This window comes from Natator depressus, chromosome 2 (genome assembly GCF_965152275.1).
Source record: "Natator depressus isolate rNatDep1 chromosome 2, rNatDep2.hap1, whole genome shotgun sequence".
Taxonomy (NCBI): Eukaryota; Metazoa; Chordata; order Testudines; family Cheloniidae; genus Natator; species Natator depressus.
Window position 1 is genome coordinate 233,698,859 of NC_134235.1, and position 18,991 is coordinate 233,717,849.

At 38.1% G+C, this 18,991-nt stretch overlaps 1 protein-coding gene across 12 annotated transcripts in view; it reads left to right on the forward strand.

Moving 5' to 3' along the window:
- Positions 1–18,991, forward strand: part of SVIL (supervillin) — a 236,771-nt gene that overhangs the window by 161,456 nt on the left and 56,324 nt on the right. For 8 of the 12 annotated variants that reach the window (XM_074946163.1, XM_074946164.1, XM_074946165.1 and 5 more), the window contains 11 exons: positions 945–1,002; positions 1,133–1,284; positions 1,895–2,573; positions 7,640–7,723; positions 9,866–10,786; positions 11,124–11,294; positions 11,939–11,973; positions 16,025–16,086; positions 16,486–16,625; positions 17,335–17,430; positions 18,604–18,847. In XM_074946163.1, the coding sequence (XP_074802264.1) occupies positions 945–1,002; positions 1,133–1,284; positions 1,895–2,573; positions 7,640–7,723; positions 9,866–10,786; positions 11,124–11,294; positions 11,939–11,973; positions 16,025–16,086; positions 16,486–16,625; positions 17,335–17,430; positions 18,604–18,847 (2,642 nt within the window). The remainder of the gene's footprint in view (positions 1–944; positions 1,003–1,132; positions 1,285–1,894; positions 2,574–7,639; positions 7,724–9,865; positions 10,787–11,123; positions 11,295–11,938; positions 11,974–16,024; positions 16,087–16,485; positions 16,626–17,334; positions 17,431–18,603; positions 18,848–18,991) is intronic. The other 4 variants (XM_074946169.1, XM_074946171.1, XM_074946166.1 and 1 more) reach the window with 3 other exon arrangements.

The window sequence follows — 18,991 nt, forward strand, 5'->3', positions numbered from 1 at the left end:
GCATAGTGATTCAGCTTTTAGTCCTATACTATTGCAAAGGAAATCAGGCTTCTAGCTTCTCACTCCCCAGCCCCTGTGGTAGCATACATGGAGTTTGTTGCCTGGTGAAAAGAAATTGTGCCACATTTATTTATATAGCATCTTTTTGTTCAAAGGGGTTTACAAATGTTGACTGAAACTGTGTACGTAGGGATTACTTCACCCATCACTGAAATGCTAGTGAAATGACAGGAGATGAAATGTGATAGTTGTCTAACAGCAGGTAACACTATTAAACAGTTTAGGATAAGAAGTAAATATCTATAGGGGGAAATTATCTAAGCAGACTGTAACTAACAAAGTAGGAAAATAACCAGGGTACTGGGGTTAACTCTGGGAAGAGTTGGTGAAAAGTACTATGTGGTCTTTGGCCACAAGTCATCAGGACTCTTAGGGCTTGTCTAGACTAGGATTAAATGGTTTGACTTGGTGTGTTTTTAAAAATGTATTAGCCAACACATTTAGCTAATAGTAAAAATACAAGTGTAGACAGACCAACCTGTATTAACATATTAGCTCATTGTGATGTCACCTAAATTACCCATCAAGATTAACCTCAACCAATTAATGTGTTAACTTTTAAAACACTAGTGTATACAGGGTAAATTTGTATTTTAACATGTTCTTAAAATACCATGTTTTAACCTAGTCTAGCTAAATCTTTAGAGGACTCCCTGGTATTTACTACAGTATGTGCAAAATGTGTTTTAAGGAGGCTAGTAAATGAGGAACCCAAATAGGAAATGTTTACCTACAAGTGACTGGTTATGTGAAAACCTACTTTTCTAGACCATTCCTTCTTGCTCTGATGCTTAAAATAGAAGCTTATAGAGATCCTGCTGTGATGCCTGAGAATTCCTAATTTATAAAAGGTACACTGCATCATTTTTTCTTTTTCTTTTTAGTTTCAGAATTAAGAAAACTCTTTGAACCAAACAAGCAAAATATTTTGGAAATGAAAAGGTAAAATAGCCTTTTGTCTAACTGCTGTAAAATACAAATAATTTAGTAATAGAATTATTTTGTGACCTCCTCTAGAAACGATCTCCAAATCCTTAGATAACGTTTACACATTTTCTTCCATCTTTTGCAGGAAAGAGAGGATCGCCAGACGTTTAGAAGGAATTGAAAATGATACACAGCCCATCCTCCTACAAAATTGTCCTGGATTAGTTACCCACCGTTTACTAGAAGAAGATACACCAAGATATATGCGTGCAACAGACCCATATAGTCCCCACTTTGGTAAGAAATATGTTTACATATATATATATCTCAAACTGATATTGCTGAAGTACTTCATGCTTGGTATGTTATCGAGCTTGCAGTAGCAGATACACAGTTCTCACACTTCATGGTTTGCTTTCAGAGAGAACGCTGTCACAGAGGCTTTTAAATTGCTTTTCAGTTTTCTGTCTGGCTTTGATTTATTTTTGTACAGAATCTCTGTTCTCCCACCATTTTAGAAAGAGACATTGGTTGTATTTTTAAAATCTGTGAGTTAGTATAAGAATCCTAACTTCCTTTTGAAGGTGAAATACATGCTCAGTATTCAGGAGCATTTACTTCACGTTCCTCATTCATTGTATGTGTTTTGGAGATGTCAGTGCAAGAAATAGAGGGTTATTTTGGAGTAGTTCATGGGAGTAGCCATAAACAGTTTTGCTAGTTAATTTTGAATCACAAAAACCTATAATAACTAAAAAGAGTAAGTCACACTATATACGTTTGAAGCCTGCTTACTGAATGGCAAGTGTGATACTCAAAGAGATTTGAATAATATTTTTAATAAAGTGTGAATTCAGGACAAGTCACTAAATCCCTCTTAATTATTCTACTTACATACTTTTTGTAGGAAGATCAAATGAAGAGGAGGAAATTTCAGATTCTTCTGTAGAAAAACAACCTAGGTCATCCAGGTATCGAGCAGAACCTACAGGAGCACATTCAGAGCCTACATATAGCACAGGAGCCATGGATACCCAGGGACTTGAGTCTAAAGCAGAAAGAATAGCTAGGTACAAGGCAGAGAGGAGACGCCAGCTAGCAGAAAAATATGGATTGCCTTTAGAATCTGAGGGAGATTCTGAATATTTATCCAGGTATACCAGGGCAAGAAAAGATCCTGACACTGGTGAAAAAAAAGAAGTAAAAAGCAACAAGCAGGAGGATGAAAGTAAGGAGTATAGTTCCCTGTACTCCTCCAGGTCTGAGAATAAGGAATCATGGAGTACTGCTTCTGAATCAAAGGAATACTCCTTCCATGAAAAAGACAGCATTCCAGATAGAGAGGAGCTTTCAAACTTGGAGAATAAAAGAGCACAGGATGTTAGTGCTCCTGGACAGGTTCAGAACTTGTCATCAGAAGTGGATGGTTCTGCATCCTTTTCATATTCTGAGCAAGAATCCTCCTTTAAGGAAGTGCCAGTGTCACCAAAGCAAACTTGCAGGGTATCCCTTTCCTCACCAAAGCAGCCAGTTTCACCAAGTCATTCACACAATGACCAGCTCTTGTACAGTGACACCAGACAAGGGTAAGCATGCTTTTACTATACTGGTATCCTTTGACCTTTATAAAAATCTCTCTACAATACAGACAAGACTTAAAGATGATGTACCTGAATAAGCAAATTCTCCGCTGGTGCTAATGTCTTGTGTGCCTTGAGCTGAAGATACTCATTGTCAATCTTGTAAAACTGGATTACTATGCTTACATGCAATAAGGTTTTACAAGTCCATGTGAGTGTTTGCTGAGTGCTGATTAGATTTAAGCTACAGTAACAAGAAGGTCCTTTTATGAAAAGAAACTATCTTTTTTTTAAGAGATTTCTGGAGAAATTAAGAATGGGGGTGGTTACAGTACTACATTTGTTGCATTTTGAAAATGTTCATTTATTGTTTGATCTAGAAAACACTTTCAATTTAAATGTATTTACTTCATTTTCAGTATCTTTTTTTAGTAAAAGTAAATTTTCTATATTATTTTCTCTCTATGAAGAGGAGTTTTTTGCCAATATTAAATAGAAGTAGCCTATTTCCATAGCCTGCAAATGAAAGTCTTAAACTAAAATGTATGTTGGGTAGGTTGAAAAGAATAGTCCGACCGTTGTAAAAAATTAGGGCCATCGGATTTAGGCAAATTCTGATTCTGCTGGTAGTCTCATACATCATATAAATATTGCTTTATGAGATCCTGCATATATTGAGTTCCAGAACACTTGAGATGTAAACTTTTCCACTCTGTCTTCCCCACATAAGTTTTCACATACTCTTATGACTCGAGAAATCTGATATTTGGTGGATAGGAGATTCAAATTAATTTCCCAGTCTTCATTTGAGAGCTGCAGCATAAGATTGCTGATGTTACTTTGAAGTCTGAGAGCCTCAAATGCTTTATTGTAGCAAATGAAAGCAAAGTCTCACTAGTAATTCTCTAAATACTTCATCTTCGAACAACTTCTTCCCCTAAAAATATGCATCTTTAGTTGTTTGGCTCCCTGAAGGTTAATGTAAGCGAATGTATTGCAGGCTGTAAAGAAACAAGATGAAATGGAGACATCCAGTAACAGTAGTTTGACAGTGTACCATCTAAAAAATGGACAGTAAGCCGTTGTCAGTAAGATTTAGCTGTGCTAGGTAATCTTGACTACTTCAGAATAATTTACATGAACTAATATAAGTGGAATGATTCGTGAGGTTTATGTAAATTTAACCAGCAATGGGAAAAGATTATTAAAATCAAGTTAATTTCATTTAGTATATCATATCTTCTTAATGAAGTTATTAAATTCAAATGAGAGAAGTAAAACTCCTCAGAGTCTTTAAATTATTCCTAAATGCCTCATTTCATGGTATTTATGTACCTTTCAAGTAGTGTAAGGAAAGTCTCCCCTATCCCCTCCCAGTCAAAGGCTGTAGTATGAATGTCTCTTTTCAGTTTCCCTTTTCCTGCCGGTAGATGGATGCAGCCAGCTATCAATTATCCATATACACTAAACTTGTGCAATTTCGCTTATTTCCCCTTTCTGTTTCACATAGGACAGGACTGATGGTAGTACAGGCAGTCCTTGACTTTGACGTTCGAACGGCACTTACGATGTTTCTGAATTGACACCCTGATTCAATTTGTGACAATTGGTTTCAACTTTATGATTCTCGGTCCCACAATGGAGTATACTGTGGTTCCGAGGTACAACGTTTCGACTTCCGAAGCAATTTTCAGGAACCAATTGTGTCGTAAGTCTGAGGACTGCCTGTACTTCTAATATTTTAGAGCCTTGAAAACTCAATTTTTAAGATAGCTTCCTTTATGCATCTGCATACAGCTGCCTTTGGACACTCCACTTAAGCAAAAGTCTGAGAGGAAAAGTGCTCATCTAAGGGAGCTATCGGGAGAAAGTTGAGAAGACCGAGACTGTGTTATTATATATGCAAATAACTGCACTGCAGGCTTTTGACCGGCTATTCCATTCTACTGAGATGTTTCAGGGAGCCTGGTCCAACAGAAGGTCTCAGCCAAGCACTGCACACTTCTATGTCGAGCTTTATTCAGTTAATCTAAAGATAAATCACTCCTGACTAATCCTATTACTAATAGGAACAATTAAATGTGAGCCCCCAGGTCTCTTCCTTCTCTGGTTTATAAATCCCTGAAGCTAAAGGAGTGGACCAAATTCTAGCCTTAAAAAAGGCACAGAGATTAGACCGTCACTCTTCAAGAACCTGTCCACTTCAATTTGAGGTTCTTGTTCTCCCCGATAATAAAGTAACCCTAGTGCATACAGCCATGAGGAGACGCTTTTAGAATAACCCTCTCTTCCATGTTTTTTACCACTTTTCAGCTCCAGAACATGTTATTTCAGCTTTCCCACCACTGTAGGATGGTGGAAAGACCAGACTATGTTCCTCGTAAAACAGCGTAAAGATCTGTTTGAGAGTAGAAAACTGGCCCTAAAAAGTAAATTATTTGTATTTACCTGAGGCTGTCTTATCTTGCCATTGTTTTGTTTCCTGTGGGTTTCCCCCTTACTCTGGTCTGACTTAATCCTTTGAGTTTAAATGGAGAGCAATACAAAACTGAACAGGAACGCTAAGGCTATGTCTACACTACAGCCTATGTCCGCAAAACTTATGTCGCTCGGGGGTGTGAGTATTCCACCCCCCAAACTACATAAGTTACGCCGACATAAGCGCAGATATGCCCAGTGCTATACTGGTGGGAGAGCTGCTTCCGCCGACATAGCTTCTGCTGCTCGCGGAGGTGGGTTTTTTTATCCCAACGGGAGAGTTCTGTCCCGTCAGCGTAGGGCATCTTTAGCACATACGCTACAGCGCAGGGGTACAGGAACAATTTGCATAGTGGGGGTGCTGAGAGCCATTGAACCACGCTCTAAACCCTGTATATGATGGAAACCATTTCAAGCCAGGGGGTGCGCAACACCCCTAGTTCCAGCACCTATATTGCAGCAGTGCAACGGTGTGTGCATAGACATGGCCTAACGCATACGCTATTCAGAAAACTAATGTGAGTGTCTTCCAGTTCAACATAATAGGCTTTAAAGAATTCAGAACTATTTTTAAGAAATACTTATAGTTGTTTCAGGAGGGTAAATAAGCTGTTGTCTCATGCAGTCTGTTCTACTAATGTTGCAATGTTGTATTCTCCATCAAGTTTGAATATGCAGGTATGACTAAAAATCAGTTTGCCTGGTGTAGAGCTTTGAAAATCAGAGTTTAAAATTTCAGTGTTCTTTCACCTTTTGTGTTCAGCTGACTTAAAATTTAAAAACAAATACAGCTTGCCTAGAACAAATATGAACATTTTGTGACTTCCTGTGTTAAGAAGGTTTGATTATTAATTCTATTTCCATCACTGAGCAGGCAAAGCCCGCACAAAGATATTCTTTGATATTGGCTGCATTTAAAAAAAATAACCTGTCATCACCTGTCAAATTATCATGCAATAACCCACATTTTTAACATGGTTCACTTATGTTTGACAGCTCTTTTCAAAGGACAAGAGATTGAATACAAACGCTCCTTGCTCATGCCCATTGTGATAAATGCCAGAATATATACTAACGAGCTAAGAGGAAGTTTCGTTGTTTCAAAGCAACCAAATCTCTGCTGGGTCAACGCCCCATGGAGTGCTTTGAAAGGCTTTTTCCACTCTTTGTGTGCAACTCTCTTTGGTGATCTTAATAAGATGAAAAACAAAAATTGTTTTAACAGTAAGGGGTAGATTTTAAATGAGAGATGTCGAGAAAGTCGTAATGGTTGAGGTTTCAGACTGAACATTATAAATAGGCAGATTTATTTACAGTACCTATATATGATTTCCCTGGGATCTTTTTATCTGACCCTTATAGGAAGGCAGAATAACAGAGTTTTTAATGAGTTTAAGGCTTACTCTAAATTCTTTTCAATTTAATAAAGATCCTTTTGCCAAATTCAGCTGTTAAAGCAGTGTGTAAATCCAGAGTGACTCTACTAAATCATAAAGAGCTACTCCAGATTTACACCAGTGTAACTGAGCAGAATTTGGTCCATTATGCCTTTACATTGCATTTTGTACATAAACTTCATCATTGTCTAAAAAGGTATATGATCTTCTATGGAGGTTGGACTCTTTGTGGATATTATAGATATTGAATGCATCTGTGAAAGAGTGCAATGGTATATCAGTTGTTTCATGAAGGGCTTTTGAAGCCTTCAGTGCTTTCAGATTTCAGTAGGCGCTCATATATTGTTTCCATTTTGGAGTCTGATGCAAAAAGTATTAGGCCAAGAATGTGTCTCTTTGCTCATTTAGAGTATTTTAACTCTTCCCACTTTATCCTAAAAGACCGCATACTCCCCACTCAGTGGGGTGGTAGTTACTGGATCTGAACTCTGAAACCCGGCATATTGCTCTCAGAGGAGGGGGTTTTCTGATGTTCACTGTCCTTATGCAAGAATTTCATGTAAGCTATGGTAATACATTCTCCTAGCTTCATTAAACTTGTGTTTATTTGGGGCTAAAGATCTTTTGGTAGACTTTAGTTCTTTAGATTGCAAATAGAAGGAATAGTCCAACAGTAATCCTGTGTGCAATATAGTGCTTCTGTCCATGTAACTTATATAAAATATCAAACCAGGAAGTAACATAAAATTACTTTCTATGTAGCTTCCTAATGATGATTTAGATGTGGCTGTCCAGGTTCTGAACAATTTGGGCATGGTTAGTTAAATGAATTGACAAAATGTTTAGGCTTCTGTGTGTTTTCAGAGGGGATGGATCACTTGATCATTACCTATTCGGTTCACTCCCTCTGAAGCACCTGGCATTGGCCACTGTCGGAAGACAGGATACTGGGCTAGCTGGACCTTTGGTCTGACCAGCATGGCTGTTCTTATGTATTCTTTTGTATGTGAAGGTGGTTATTTGATAAATTATCATGCAAATTTGTTAAAGTTAGAAGTGTGCAGTGTCAGTACTTCATAAACCAAGACTTTATAATTGAGAAATTTGAAAACAGTTTTAAGATTAAGGCGGGGAGGGAATGAGTGTGCATGTATTGACGTCTTACCAGAAAGTTATCTGAAATTCTGTTTTCTATAGTAGTACAGGGAAAGCAAAACCTGAATGGTTTCTTCAGAAAGATTCAGAAGGGGACACACCTTCACTTATCAGCTGGCCCTCCAGGTATCCTAGAATGTAGCTGTGTGGCTAATAATCGGATTATACATATTGTTATTGACTTCCCTCTCCTTCTCCTTTCCCATTCCCTCATTTAACATTTGTCTTTTATATCCTTTAACAGCAGTGAATCAGAAAATACTATTTCTGTTCAATAAACTGCTGCGGAAACTTGTTTCTCGAGCATCTGCTTTTTGTCACTTATAACTAATTGATGTTTTCATGAAGAACTAGACATTCCCCTAATGTTTTCTTCACAGCTATTATGATATTGGTCTTTGGTTAACTTCTTATCTTATCTCCAGCCTGTTCTTAGCCATTTTCCTCCCCCCACTTGCACTCTGCAGGCCAACAGATTTTTGTATTACAAAATGCTTTATGCCCTGAATGCAGGATTTGACTAAAAATAAGACTTTATCGTTTTATTTTTTAAGAATAGAGTGGGGGAGGAGGAGTAAAATTGAAGCCACTGGAAAGACAAAACAGCCAAATTCAGAGCTACAAATAGCTGCTACTCTCCAGTTTGACAGAACATCAAAAGAGTTCACAACTGGAAAAATGCTTTCTGGGGAGGAGTCTTCATTGCATTTCAGACTGTTGGTTAAACTAATTATCTGACTCTGAAAACCTCACCAGTGACTGTTCTGAGTAATTGGTGGGTGCATAATACCCTAAAAAAGCATTTTTTTAAGCTTTGAGAATGAGCGCTCTTACTCGTGTTTTGAAGTAAGTCACTGTGAGGTGCTTTGTTTTAAAATGGATCAGTCCTCATAAGAGAGAGAGAATATTAAGCAGATGCAAAGGGTGATGTTTCAAGTAGTTGGAGATGTAATGGATTATACTAGCGCTCAAAAGCATTAGTTTATTTTTTTTTTAATCTTGTTTTTATGTAAAATAAATTCTGCAAGTAGGAAAAGTCTGTTGGTAGCAAGCCTTGAATTGCACTTACTTGAGGGTTGGAATATCTCTTAATTGCCACTAAATAGTTAGCTTGGTACTGTACATGAGCTTTTCCCAACCTTAGGGCAAAAAAACACCTTACTGATTACTAGTTGCATGGTGGGTGTGGGGAAATAGCTTTCGATTTTAATTTTTTATATGACATTTTAAAATGTTATTCAGCTGTCTCACTGACTTGCACTTTTTGTGGTTCTAAAAATTATGCTAGAGATGTGTTACAATTATGTGGTTACGTGTAGGACAAATGCTGCCCTCAGGTGCTTATTATGCTTAGCTCCTGTTAATGTCAGTGGGAGCCAGCAGCCGGCATCCAGAGGCAGAATATGGCTTGTATTTGTGCATGTACATCGTAAAGGTTGAACAGAATTGCTAGAAAATAAACCAAAGTGGGATAAGTTTCAGTACATTCTCAGAAATTTAGCATGTTGGGATGTGGTGAAACTTTTCTTAAATGTTCATACAATGTAAGTTTTTGTACAAACCCACAAAGAGTGACAACCATACTGAGCTTCCATTTTCTACCGACATGTTTTTCTTTTTTAGAGAGGCTCCTTAACATTATTTGGTTTCATTTATCAAGATAGATAAAATTGTGTGCCACATTTGAAATGCTCCCATTTCTGAGGTTCACATGGAGATTTTGACTTGTCTATGTAACATATTCTGTAACTTTTTTTTTTTTGAAGGGATATGTGGAGATACCAAGATGTTTGACTAATTTGTTTCAAAGTGAGCAAGGATCAGTATGTTGGCAGCTTAACAGCACATATAGCAAAAGGAGGTTAGAATTTCACACTAACGACACCCTTCCAAAAACTATATTTTTTAGAAAGCAACTCTTAATTCTCTATTTTGAACAATATGAAAATGTATTACGTTCAACAAAGGAGTGGAATTGTGATTAATAGGAACCTGCTCTAAATTTGATTCCTTGCTCAGTTATCTTTCTGAAAGGTCACACATGTACAAGGTGCCTGTAAAATAATTTAAAATGTCCTTAAGGCTGGTGTTAATGCCAAGATTTTAACATGGGGAGGTTGTTTCAAAGTATATCCTTAAAATACTTAGATGCTTATCTTTTTATTTTGTTTACTATATGATGTTGCTCTCTGTTCCCACAATTGATATATGTTTTCCCCAAAACTAGTTATTGCTGGTCACAGCTTTAATCCTTTTTCTTTCTTAAAGAGTAAAAGTTAGAGAGAAACTGGTGAAAGAGGAAAGTGCTCATGGAAGCCCTGAACTTGTCACAGACCCTGTATCTCAGAAAAAATCTCATCCAGTGCCAGTTGATTACATGCCTCTTCAGTCAGAAACTTCTTCCTTTCATAGGGTTGCCACCCAGACACTCAGTTCAGTCCGCCAACCGATACATGGATATATTCAGCCTGCTGGTGTTGCTCAAACTGCCAAACTGATGGCAACAGAAGACCCAGAAAATATCTCAATTAGTAGCCTCTTATTACCAGACAATGCCAGCGTCATGACAAAATCCTCACCAGCCACTGCACTGGAAAAGGAAAAAAGTAACATACTTCAGAATTATGGCTCAAAGCCTGACGAATGTCCTTTGGGGACAGAACAGCTTTTGAAAAACAGAAAACCAGTTTTGCCATCTGAGGTTCTCAGGCAAGGGAAGAGCAATGAAGACCATTTTAGAGCAAGTGAATTTGACAAGGCTACTGTTCCCTCATCTCTTGTAAGCAAGCTAAAGGCTAACTCATCAGAGCTTCAGAAAGAGCAAGAGTGTACTAAGCACCAGGTGCCTGAACCCCATTTTAAGACTCATGAGAACACTGAAAGGAGTGAGACCGTTATGTACATACAAAGTGGATCCATATCACATTCTGCTAAGGCGAAAGGTCAAGCTCAGGAAGTGTCTACAATGAAGCATAAACTCCTGACTCGCTCAATGTCTGATTATACTGGTTCTCCTAAGCCAGAGGCTTTAAACAGTAAGGAAACTGTTACGAGAAAGGAGATGGTGTTCCAGAGTGCTGAAGCAAATGTGCCCAATGGTGAGATTGGCATGGTTGACACAAAAGTCTCTGTTGCTCAACTCCGTAATGCCTTTCTGGAAACTATCAATGCCCACAAGAAAACTGAACTGTAGGTGACATTTCAGAAATATTTTCGTGTGACACTTGCACGCCCTTGGCAAAATGACAAACTCAACATCAGTAGTGTTCTGCATTAAACCACACAGCTTAGCTCTCACCAGTGTGTATTGGAGGCTGAGTCAGCCTGAATCTGCTCTTATGCTTCTGCTTGCTACTGCAAGTTATGATGTTGGGTAGCTGGAATGTTTGCTATACTTCTGTGCATGTTACTGTAGGAGCATGCAGAGTGATCTTTAGTGGATTGTTTTGGTGGGATGCTTATATCTGTGCTTTACTTTTTCTCTTCTATTCTCTTTTCTTTGCACTTTCTATCATATGATTAAAAGTGAATCTCGATTTGAGATGTCAACATCAGGTACTGATTTGTCTGCCAATACTGAACCTGAAAGAGTGTCACGAAGGCCAAGGCGCTATTTTTCTCCTGGTGAAAGTAGGAAAACTTCTGAGAGATTTAGAACTCAACCAATCACTTCAGCAGAACGAAAGGAAACAGATAGGTAGGCATGTGCGAGACTGTATGTAGTGTTCTGGTCCAGGTAAATACGAATGAGTTTAAGAAGAGAATTTTCTCACAGTAATGTTAGCAAAACCATTGTACAAAGGGTTTTGTTTCACCATAAAAATAAAAATAGTCACAGTCTTCATTTTAAGATAAGAAATGTAGTTTTTCTGACACCTGACAGTTTCATTTCTTTAAAAAATAGGATTTGCTTTAGGTATCTAGTTATAGGAATAGGTAATGAATTGTTGTAAAACACTGAAATGCAGCTATGTGATTGGTTCTCAGTAATAATAGATTTGTGTGTGTGTGTATGCAAAGTTAGGTCTTTCAAAAAAAATAAACCAAAACTCAACATTGTATTAGAGGAACTGGCAGAAAATCTTAAACTACGATCTTCTATGAGTTGTACTTGAAAAAATTTTCTTTACTAGATTTAAGTTTGGCTGGAATTGCTCACTTTTCTGCTTCGTTAGAGGTTGTCCTAAATGAAAATTATTGAAACTTTGAAAGCATCCATGATTTTCCTCATTCGTAAGACATCCGGTACCCCATCTGACAATTTGAGTGGAAGATTTGTGTTTCTAGACTTTCTATCCAACTGACTTTTTTTTTTTTTTTATTTGCTGATTTTTTTACTAGGTCCACTCTGAGTCCAGAAATGCCAGCTGCTGAGGGTAAGTCTGTCTCTTTATCCCCATTTCCGCTTGGGTAATTGTGGACTTAGTTTTCTTGAAAAAGGAGTTATATCAGTATAAATATGAATCACTAAAATATGCTACTGTTCCTTGAGCTGTATCTAGAAGGGTTGATTTGCCATTCAGTGTTAGGCCCAAAAAATTGCTTCTGCAACTTCCTAATGAAAATTATATTACAAAAAAGGAATTAAGCCAAACTGCTTTTTTCTGTATGTAATCAGTTGTATCTGACCAAAAGTACAGATGAGTTTATACCAGGAATAAAAATCTATTACTTCGAACCAGTGATCTGGGACCAGTGCTTAGAAAAGCTGTACTGCTCATGGAAACACTTGTACTGGTCTAACAAAATGTTCTAGCCCAGCAAATTGCAAGATATTGGATCTTAAAGCTGCATAATTTTGAATACCATTTTGCTAATCTCTTTGCCCCATACACATACTTCAATTCTGACTGACACAAATTAAGAAGCTAGTTTCCTGGCTAATCTCATGGATGGCTAAATGTAAGAGTTTGGTGTTGTGATAAAAATATTTTAAATTATTCCCACTTTGAGTCCTGTTTGTGCCTTAGTTTCCCCTGTATGCTGTCCTGTTCATAGGCGCCGACTGCGTGGGTGCTCTGGGGCTGGAGCACCCACGGGGAAAAAATGGTGGGTGCTGAGCACCCACTGGCAGCCCCCCATCAGCTCCTCCTAACCCCCCCCCCCCAGTGCCTACTGCCTGCCAGTGGGCCCCGCGGATCAGTGCCTCCTCCTCCCTCCCCATGCCTCCTGCCCGCCGCAAACAGCTGTTTCTCAGTGTACAGGAGGTTGGGGGGGAGAAGCGAGGACATGGCGTGCTCGAGGGAGGGGTCGGGAAGAGGTGGGGTCTCTGGGGAAGGGTTTGAATAGGGGGCAGGTCTTGGGGCAGAGCCAGGGGTCGAGTACCCTTTGGCACTTTGGAAAGTCAGCACCTGTGTGGGTAGAACATATCTGTTTGCTCTTGGGGGAGGCTAAGACACGGGTTAATAGCATCTAACTGTCTGGGCCCTAGGCCCTATATCAGTGGAACAGATAATGGGAAATCCAATTGCCCGGACATTGACACTTAGCAACCAACAACCCAGAGGGATATGGACTTTCCACCTCTCCTTAAGGAGGCTGAACAGCATTTCCCCAGCTTGAGAACAAAGGAATAGAGAGGTTTGAGGTGGGGGATAAGATTTGACTGCTCTAAGGAGTTGGGGAACGTGATCAGGTGGAGGGAGACAGACCGAGCTTGAACCAAGTGGTTCACTACAGCTTGGCTGGGCTCTGGGCTAACCAGAATGGACTATGCTTTAACCTTAATTTCTCTCTGCTACCTCAAGGGCTTCCTATGCTGTGTTCCAGTTAACAAATAAATCCTACTGTTTTGACCACACAGTGCAGGTGTCACTGCAAATGCTTGGCAAGGTGCATTAATCCATGAAGATTGTACAGGTCTCCATCAGGGGTCTGTCTCAGTTGGACTCACTGAACGGAGCTCACAGGGTGAAGCAAGAGTGCTGAAGGCACAGAGGTCCAGTCTAAGGAGATGATGAAGCCATGTGGCTTACCCTGGAGGAAAAGTGAGATCCCTAGGGTGTCTGGCACACCAAAGGGGTTCCTCCTAGAGACTGTTCCAAAGCTGGGGCCATAGCACCGATCCTGTGGATCCATGACAGATGTCTTATTCTATTTGAAAGCTGATATTCCCTGTAGTATTCAAGATGTGTATAGCACTGGTTTTCAGAGCTGGAGGTGGACAATGGTGTCTGCTAAGCATACCAGCTGAAACTTTTTGAAGCAAGATAGTAATCAGAATGTCTTTGTCTTAAGGTCTGATTTGGAATAGGTTATACAGTGGTATTGGTATAAAGTAGGGCTGTCAAGCAATTAAAAATATTAATCGCGATTACGTGCTCGATTAAAAAGATTAATAGAATACCATTTATTTAAATATTTTTTGATGTTTTCTACATTTTCAAATATATTGCTTTCAATTACAACACAGAATATAAAGTGTATAGTGCTCACTTTATAGTTTTTATTACGAATATTTGCACTGTAAAAAAACAAAACATTTTTATTTTTCTAGTCCCCTAATACAAGTACTGTAGTGCAATCTCTTGAAAGTTCAATTTACAAATGTAGAATTATGTACAAAAAAAACCCTGCATTCAAAAATAAAACAACGTAAAACTTTAGAGCCTACACATCCACTCAGTCCTACATCAGCCAATCGCTCAGACAAATAAGTCTGTTTACAATTTGCAGGAGATGATGCTACCTGCTTCTTGTTTACAATGTCACCTGAAAGTGAGAACAGGTGTTCCCATTGCACTTTTGTAGCCGGTGTCACAAGATATTTACGTGCCAGATGCGCTAAAGATTCATACGTCCCTTCATGCTTCAACCACTATTCCAGAGGATGTGTAAATGCTGATGGTGGGTTCTGCTTGATAACGAAGCAGTGCGGACCGACGTATGTTCACTTTCATCGTCTGTGTCGGATGCCACCAGCAGAAAGTTGATTTTCATTTTTGGTGGTTCGGGTTCTGTAGTTTCCACAGTGGAGTGTTGCTCTTTTAAGATTTCTGAAAGCTCTACACCTCATCCCTCTCGGATTTTGAAAGGCACTTCAGATTCTTAAACCTTGGGTCGAGTGCTGTAGCTATTTTTAGAAATCTCACATTGGTACCTTCTTTGCCTTTTGTCAAATCTGCAGTGAAAGTGTTCTTAAAACGAACAACATGTGCTGGGTCATTATCCGAGACTGCTATAACATGAAATATATGGCAGAATATGAGTAAAACAAAACAGGAGACTTACAATTCTCCCCCAACTAGTTCAGTCACAAATTTAATTAACCCATTATTTTTTTAATGAGCATCATCAGCATGGAAGCATGTCCTCTGGAATGGTGGCGGAAGCATGAAGAGGCATATGAATGTTTAGCATATCTGGCACGTAAATACCTTGCAGTGCCGCCTACAAAAGTGCCATGCGAATGCCTGTTCTCACTTTCAGGTGACATTGTAAATAAGAAGCAGGCAGCAATATCTCCCGTAAATGCAAACAAACTTGTTTGTCTTAGCGATTGGCTGAACGAGAAGTAGGACTGAGTGGACTTGTAGGCTCTAAAGTTTTACATTGTTTTTTGTTTTTGAGTGCAGTTATATAACAAAAAAGTCTATATTTGTAAGTTATGCTTTCATGATAGAGACTGCGCTACAGTACTTGTATGAGGTGCATTGAAAAATATGATTTCTTTTATCGTTTTTACAATGCACATATTTGTAATCAAAAAGAATATAAAGTGAGCACTGTAGATTTTGTATTCCATGTTGTAATAGAAATCAATATATTTGAAAAGTAGAAAAACATTCAAAAATATTTAATAAATTTCAATTGGTATTCTATTGTTTAACAGTGTGATTAATCATGATTAATTTTTTTGAGTTAATCACGTGAGTTAACTGTGATGTGATTAATCGACTGCCCTAGTATAAAGCATTTGTTTCTAGGCCACAGTGAGGTGAGATATTGAGCCTTAAAATGGTTACTGGTCCTTCTGACTAGCAGTGTTCTCCTGGTACATGACTAGGGCTTAATACAAAATCTAAACATGGGCCAGTATTTTATTTTATATTGATTTTATTTTATATGCTTATTAGAATGACATATCAAATTAATGCTAGTATGTAAAGTAACTGTCCAGAAGAAAAATCATTTTCCGTTCTTAAATCATGTTATAATATGCTGCACCTAAGAATGATTCTGATTTTTAAAAGTCAATTTTACACTACTTCATGCATATGCATGGTCACATTACTTTTGTTGAGCTAAACAGACACTAACTTGCCCTGACATTTTACTGTTGGTCATTCTCTTGGTGATTCTGATGCTATTAAATATGCTTGTTCTTGAAGTTAAAAGGATTTCTGGACTTGGTCTCTGAAACACTTACTTACATTTAGAGTGTAACATTTCAGATTCCTGCTATATCATATTGTTTGATTTCTGTAGATGAAGAAAAACTGGATGAACGAGCCAAGCTGAGTGTTGCTGCAAAGAGGCTGCTTTTCAGGGTAAATGTCATGTTTTCTCAACAGAAATATTTTTGCACAAGGGTAACATCAAAAACCGTAATGTTACCTTACCATGTTTAATCTGTAGTTGCATTAGCATCCATATCCCAATACAGGTCACATAAATTTGCCCTGTTCTCCCCTATATGAGTGCTAGACGTATTGTTTACATAGTTTTCAGGACACTATATGTCATCTGGAGATAGGTAGACATATATGTATATATAGAGAGCTGTATTTTTATCTCTTGGTACTGGTTGTCATAGTACATCTTACTGCCAATTCAGAGAAGTCCATCCAAAAAATTTGACACCTGGCATCAAGGAAAGCCAAACAAACATTTGCTACACTAATTTATCTTCCTCTGGGTTATTGATACTGACCTGTATCTGATCCTAGGAAATGGAAAAATCATTTGAAGAAAAAAATATTCCTAAACCACGGTCAAGAAATTCAGCAATAGAGAGAAGATTGCGGCGTATGCAGGACAGGTCACGCACCCAACCAGTTACTACCGAAGAGGTGGTCATTGCGGCTACGTAAGTTCCACGAATGCATTAACCTTGGCATTCGTTCAGAGATTAAATTTCATACCTGTGTGTTTACAGCTTGGTAGTCAGGAAAAAGCTTGTTTGGAACCAACTTCCTTCAGAAACGTATGGGGAGAGGCTACGTAAAGATTGTTTTGGGGGGCGGGGGGCGCAGAGCAGCGAAAAACGCGTGAACTATAATCCGGCAAAAGGCTGAGAAGTAATATATTTGAGGAGAGAAATTAATTACAGCATTGGTTTGTAAGCCAAGTGAAACAGATTTCTGCCTTGAGGAGGTCTGCACAATATGTTATGGAACATATTTGTATTGGAGAAAATCGGCAAACTCAATAAATCTCACATGTATGTTTTGAAAACAAATTTCTTAACCTCTCTGTTCACGCATCCTGTAACCCCTCTGAAAAATACAAGAGCAAGCCTGTTGTCAGAAGAGAATACATGCACATAGCTAATTACTAGAATTTGAAAACTGGTTTATCTTGTGAGAAACCAGCAAACTCTAGACAGAGAAACTATTTATCTTAAGGTTTTAGTTCCTGGCATTATTTTGCAAAAGTTCAGATTAGATAACTTGTAGTTGTTAAACATTGCTGTTTGATTTTGTCTTTTCTGTTAACACTTCATACAATGCTTTTCTTAATGCTTTTTTCTTCTCTCTCCTTGTGAATTTTCCCTCCTTTGGCAATTCTTTTTAAAGTGAACCTACCCCTGCTTCACGTACTGTGAATACCCACACTGTAGTGACAAGAATACCTAGCCCCACTGTAGTTAAGAGCACTGTACAACCTACCAGGTACTGGGGTGGGGAAGGGGGAACCTGCATGTTACATGGAGCACAAGGGTCCTGGATAGCAGATGCATCTTACAATCCTTGAATGCCTTGTCAATGTGTCAAACAAGTCAATGACATTTATTTTAAGAATGTTTTAAAGATACATGTAACTTCATTTAGTTTTCTGCATGGTAAAATGTTAAATCTTTTTGCTTGTTAAGCATTTGACTTAGGACCTTTCTAACCACTACAGTTAACTATATGTTCTAGAGCATACATGTTTCCTATATGGAAGACATGAACTTGCATGCTGAAACCCTAGCAAAACCCCTCCTTGTTTTTTAGTTTTTTTTAAAAGTGCATTGTGTCTCTAAAATGAAAATACCAAAGCTAGTGGTGGTTGATTTCACAAGTAGTACATCCCTATTTGTCTTTCTCAATATATATTTTTAGCTTGCAGAATTAATGGAAGGATAAGAAATTGCACCACCTATAGGTGTAAGCATAAATTCCCGTTTGTTATAATTGCATTTAGTTCATAGAATGGGTTTTTGTTGTTACAGATAAATACAGCAAACTGTATTTACAGAATACATTATAGAAAAATAATCAAATATCAAAGCACTTTAGAACTTGGATCTGTAACTAAGTTTAAGTGAAATGAGGTATACAGAGATGAGAACAATTATGCCTATATGAACAAACATAAACCTATATGCTGTCAATGTTGATCAAATTGCCACTAAAGTACTGCAGTGGACTTCAAAATTACTATACATAATTCTACTCAAAATTACCAAAGCAGAATTCTAGAGATATATACTAGCTCAAATTCTGAGTGTGCAGAAATTGAAGTATTTTCTAGTTCTATCAAGATAACCTATAATCTTCAGTTAAATAAGTATACTTCTTGAAGTGAAAACTGCAGTTCTTGTGTTGCCTTTAAACAAGATGTTTTACCCCAGCCAAATAAATCTATAAAGAAATTAACTCTTAATTTTTTAAGTCTGCAGCTGTTGAATCAAAATGCGTGATGCCAATGTTTTACACACTGTGTAACCACTTAAGCTGCTGTTTTATATTGGCTGTTATACTTTGTGTGCAGTTCTCTTGGCTTCATATCAAGTTAAAATATTAAACCATAAACTCCTACAAAGAGGTTTTTTTAATTAATTTTTAGTTCCACTGTTTCAGTTTACAGGCATCAGCACACCAAAAGACTTTAGATAAAGAAGAAATAAGAGAAGCAGTCGAGCAAGATCAGTCTGGAGAGCCAGACTCCTCCACCCTAAGCTTAGCAGAAAAGATGGCCTTATTTAACAAATTGGCTCAACCAGTATCGAAGACCATCTCTACACGGAGCAGAGGGGACATTAGACACAGGAGAATGAATGCTCGTTACCAAACACAGCCTGTCACGCTTGGAGAAGTTGAGCAGGTAATTCCAACTTTAACTTTTCGCCATAAAACAGGCTAAATTCAATTTCAATGTGAGCTTCCTTAATAGTTGTGCACGGAGGTCAGCTGTGTACTGACAACAGAGGTTATGGCATGTACTTCTGCTTACAGGAAAAAGCTTGTC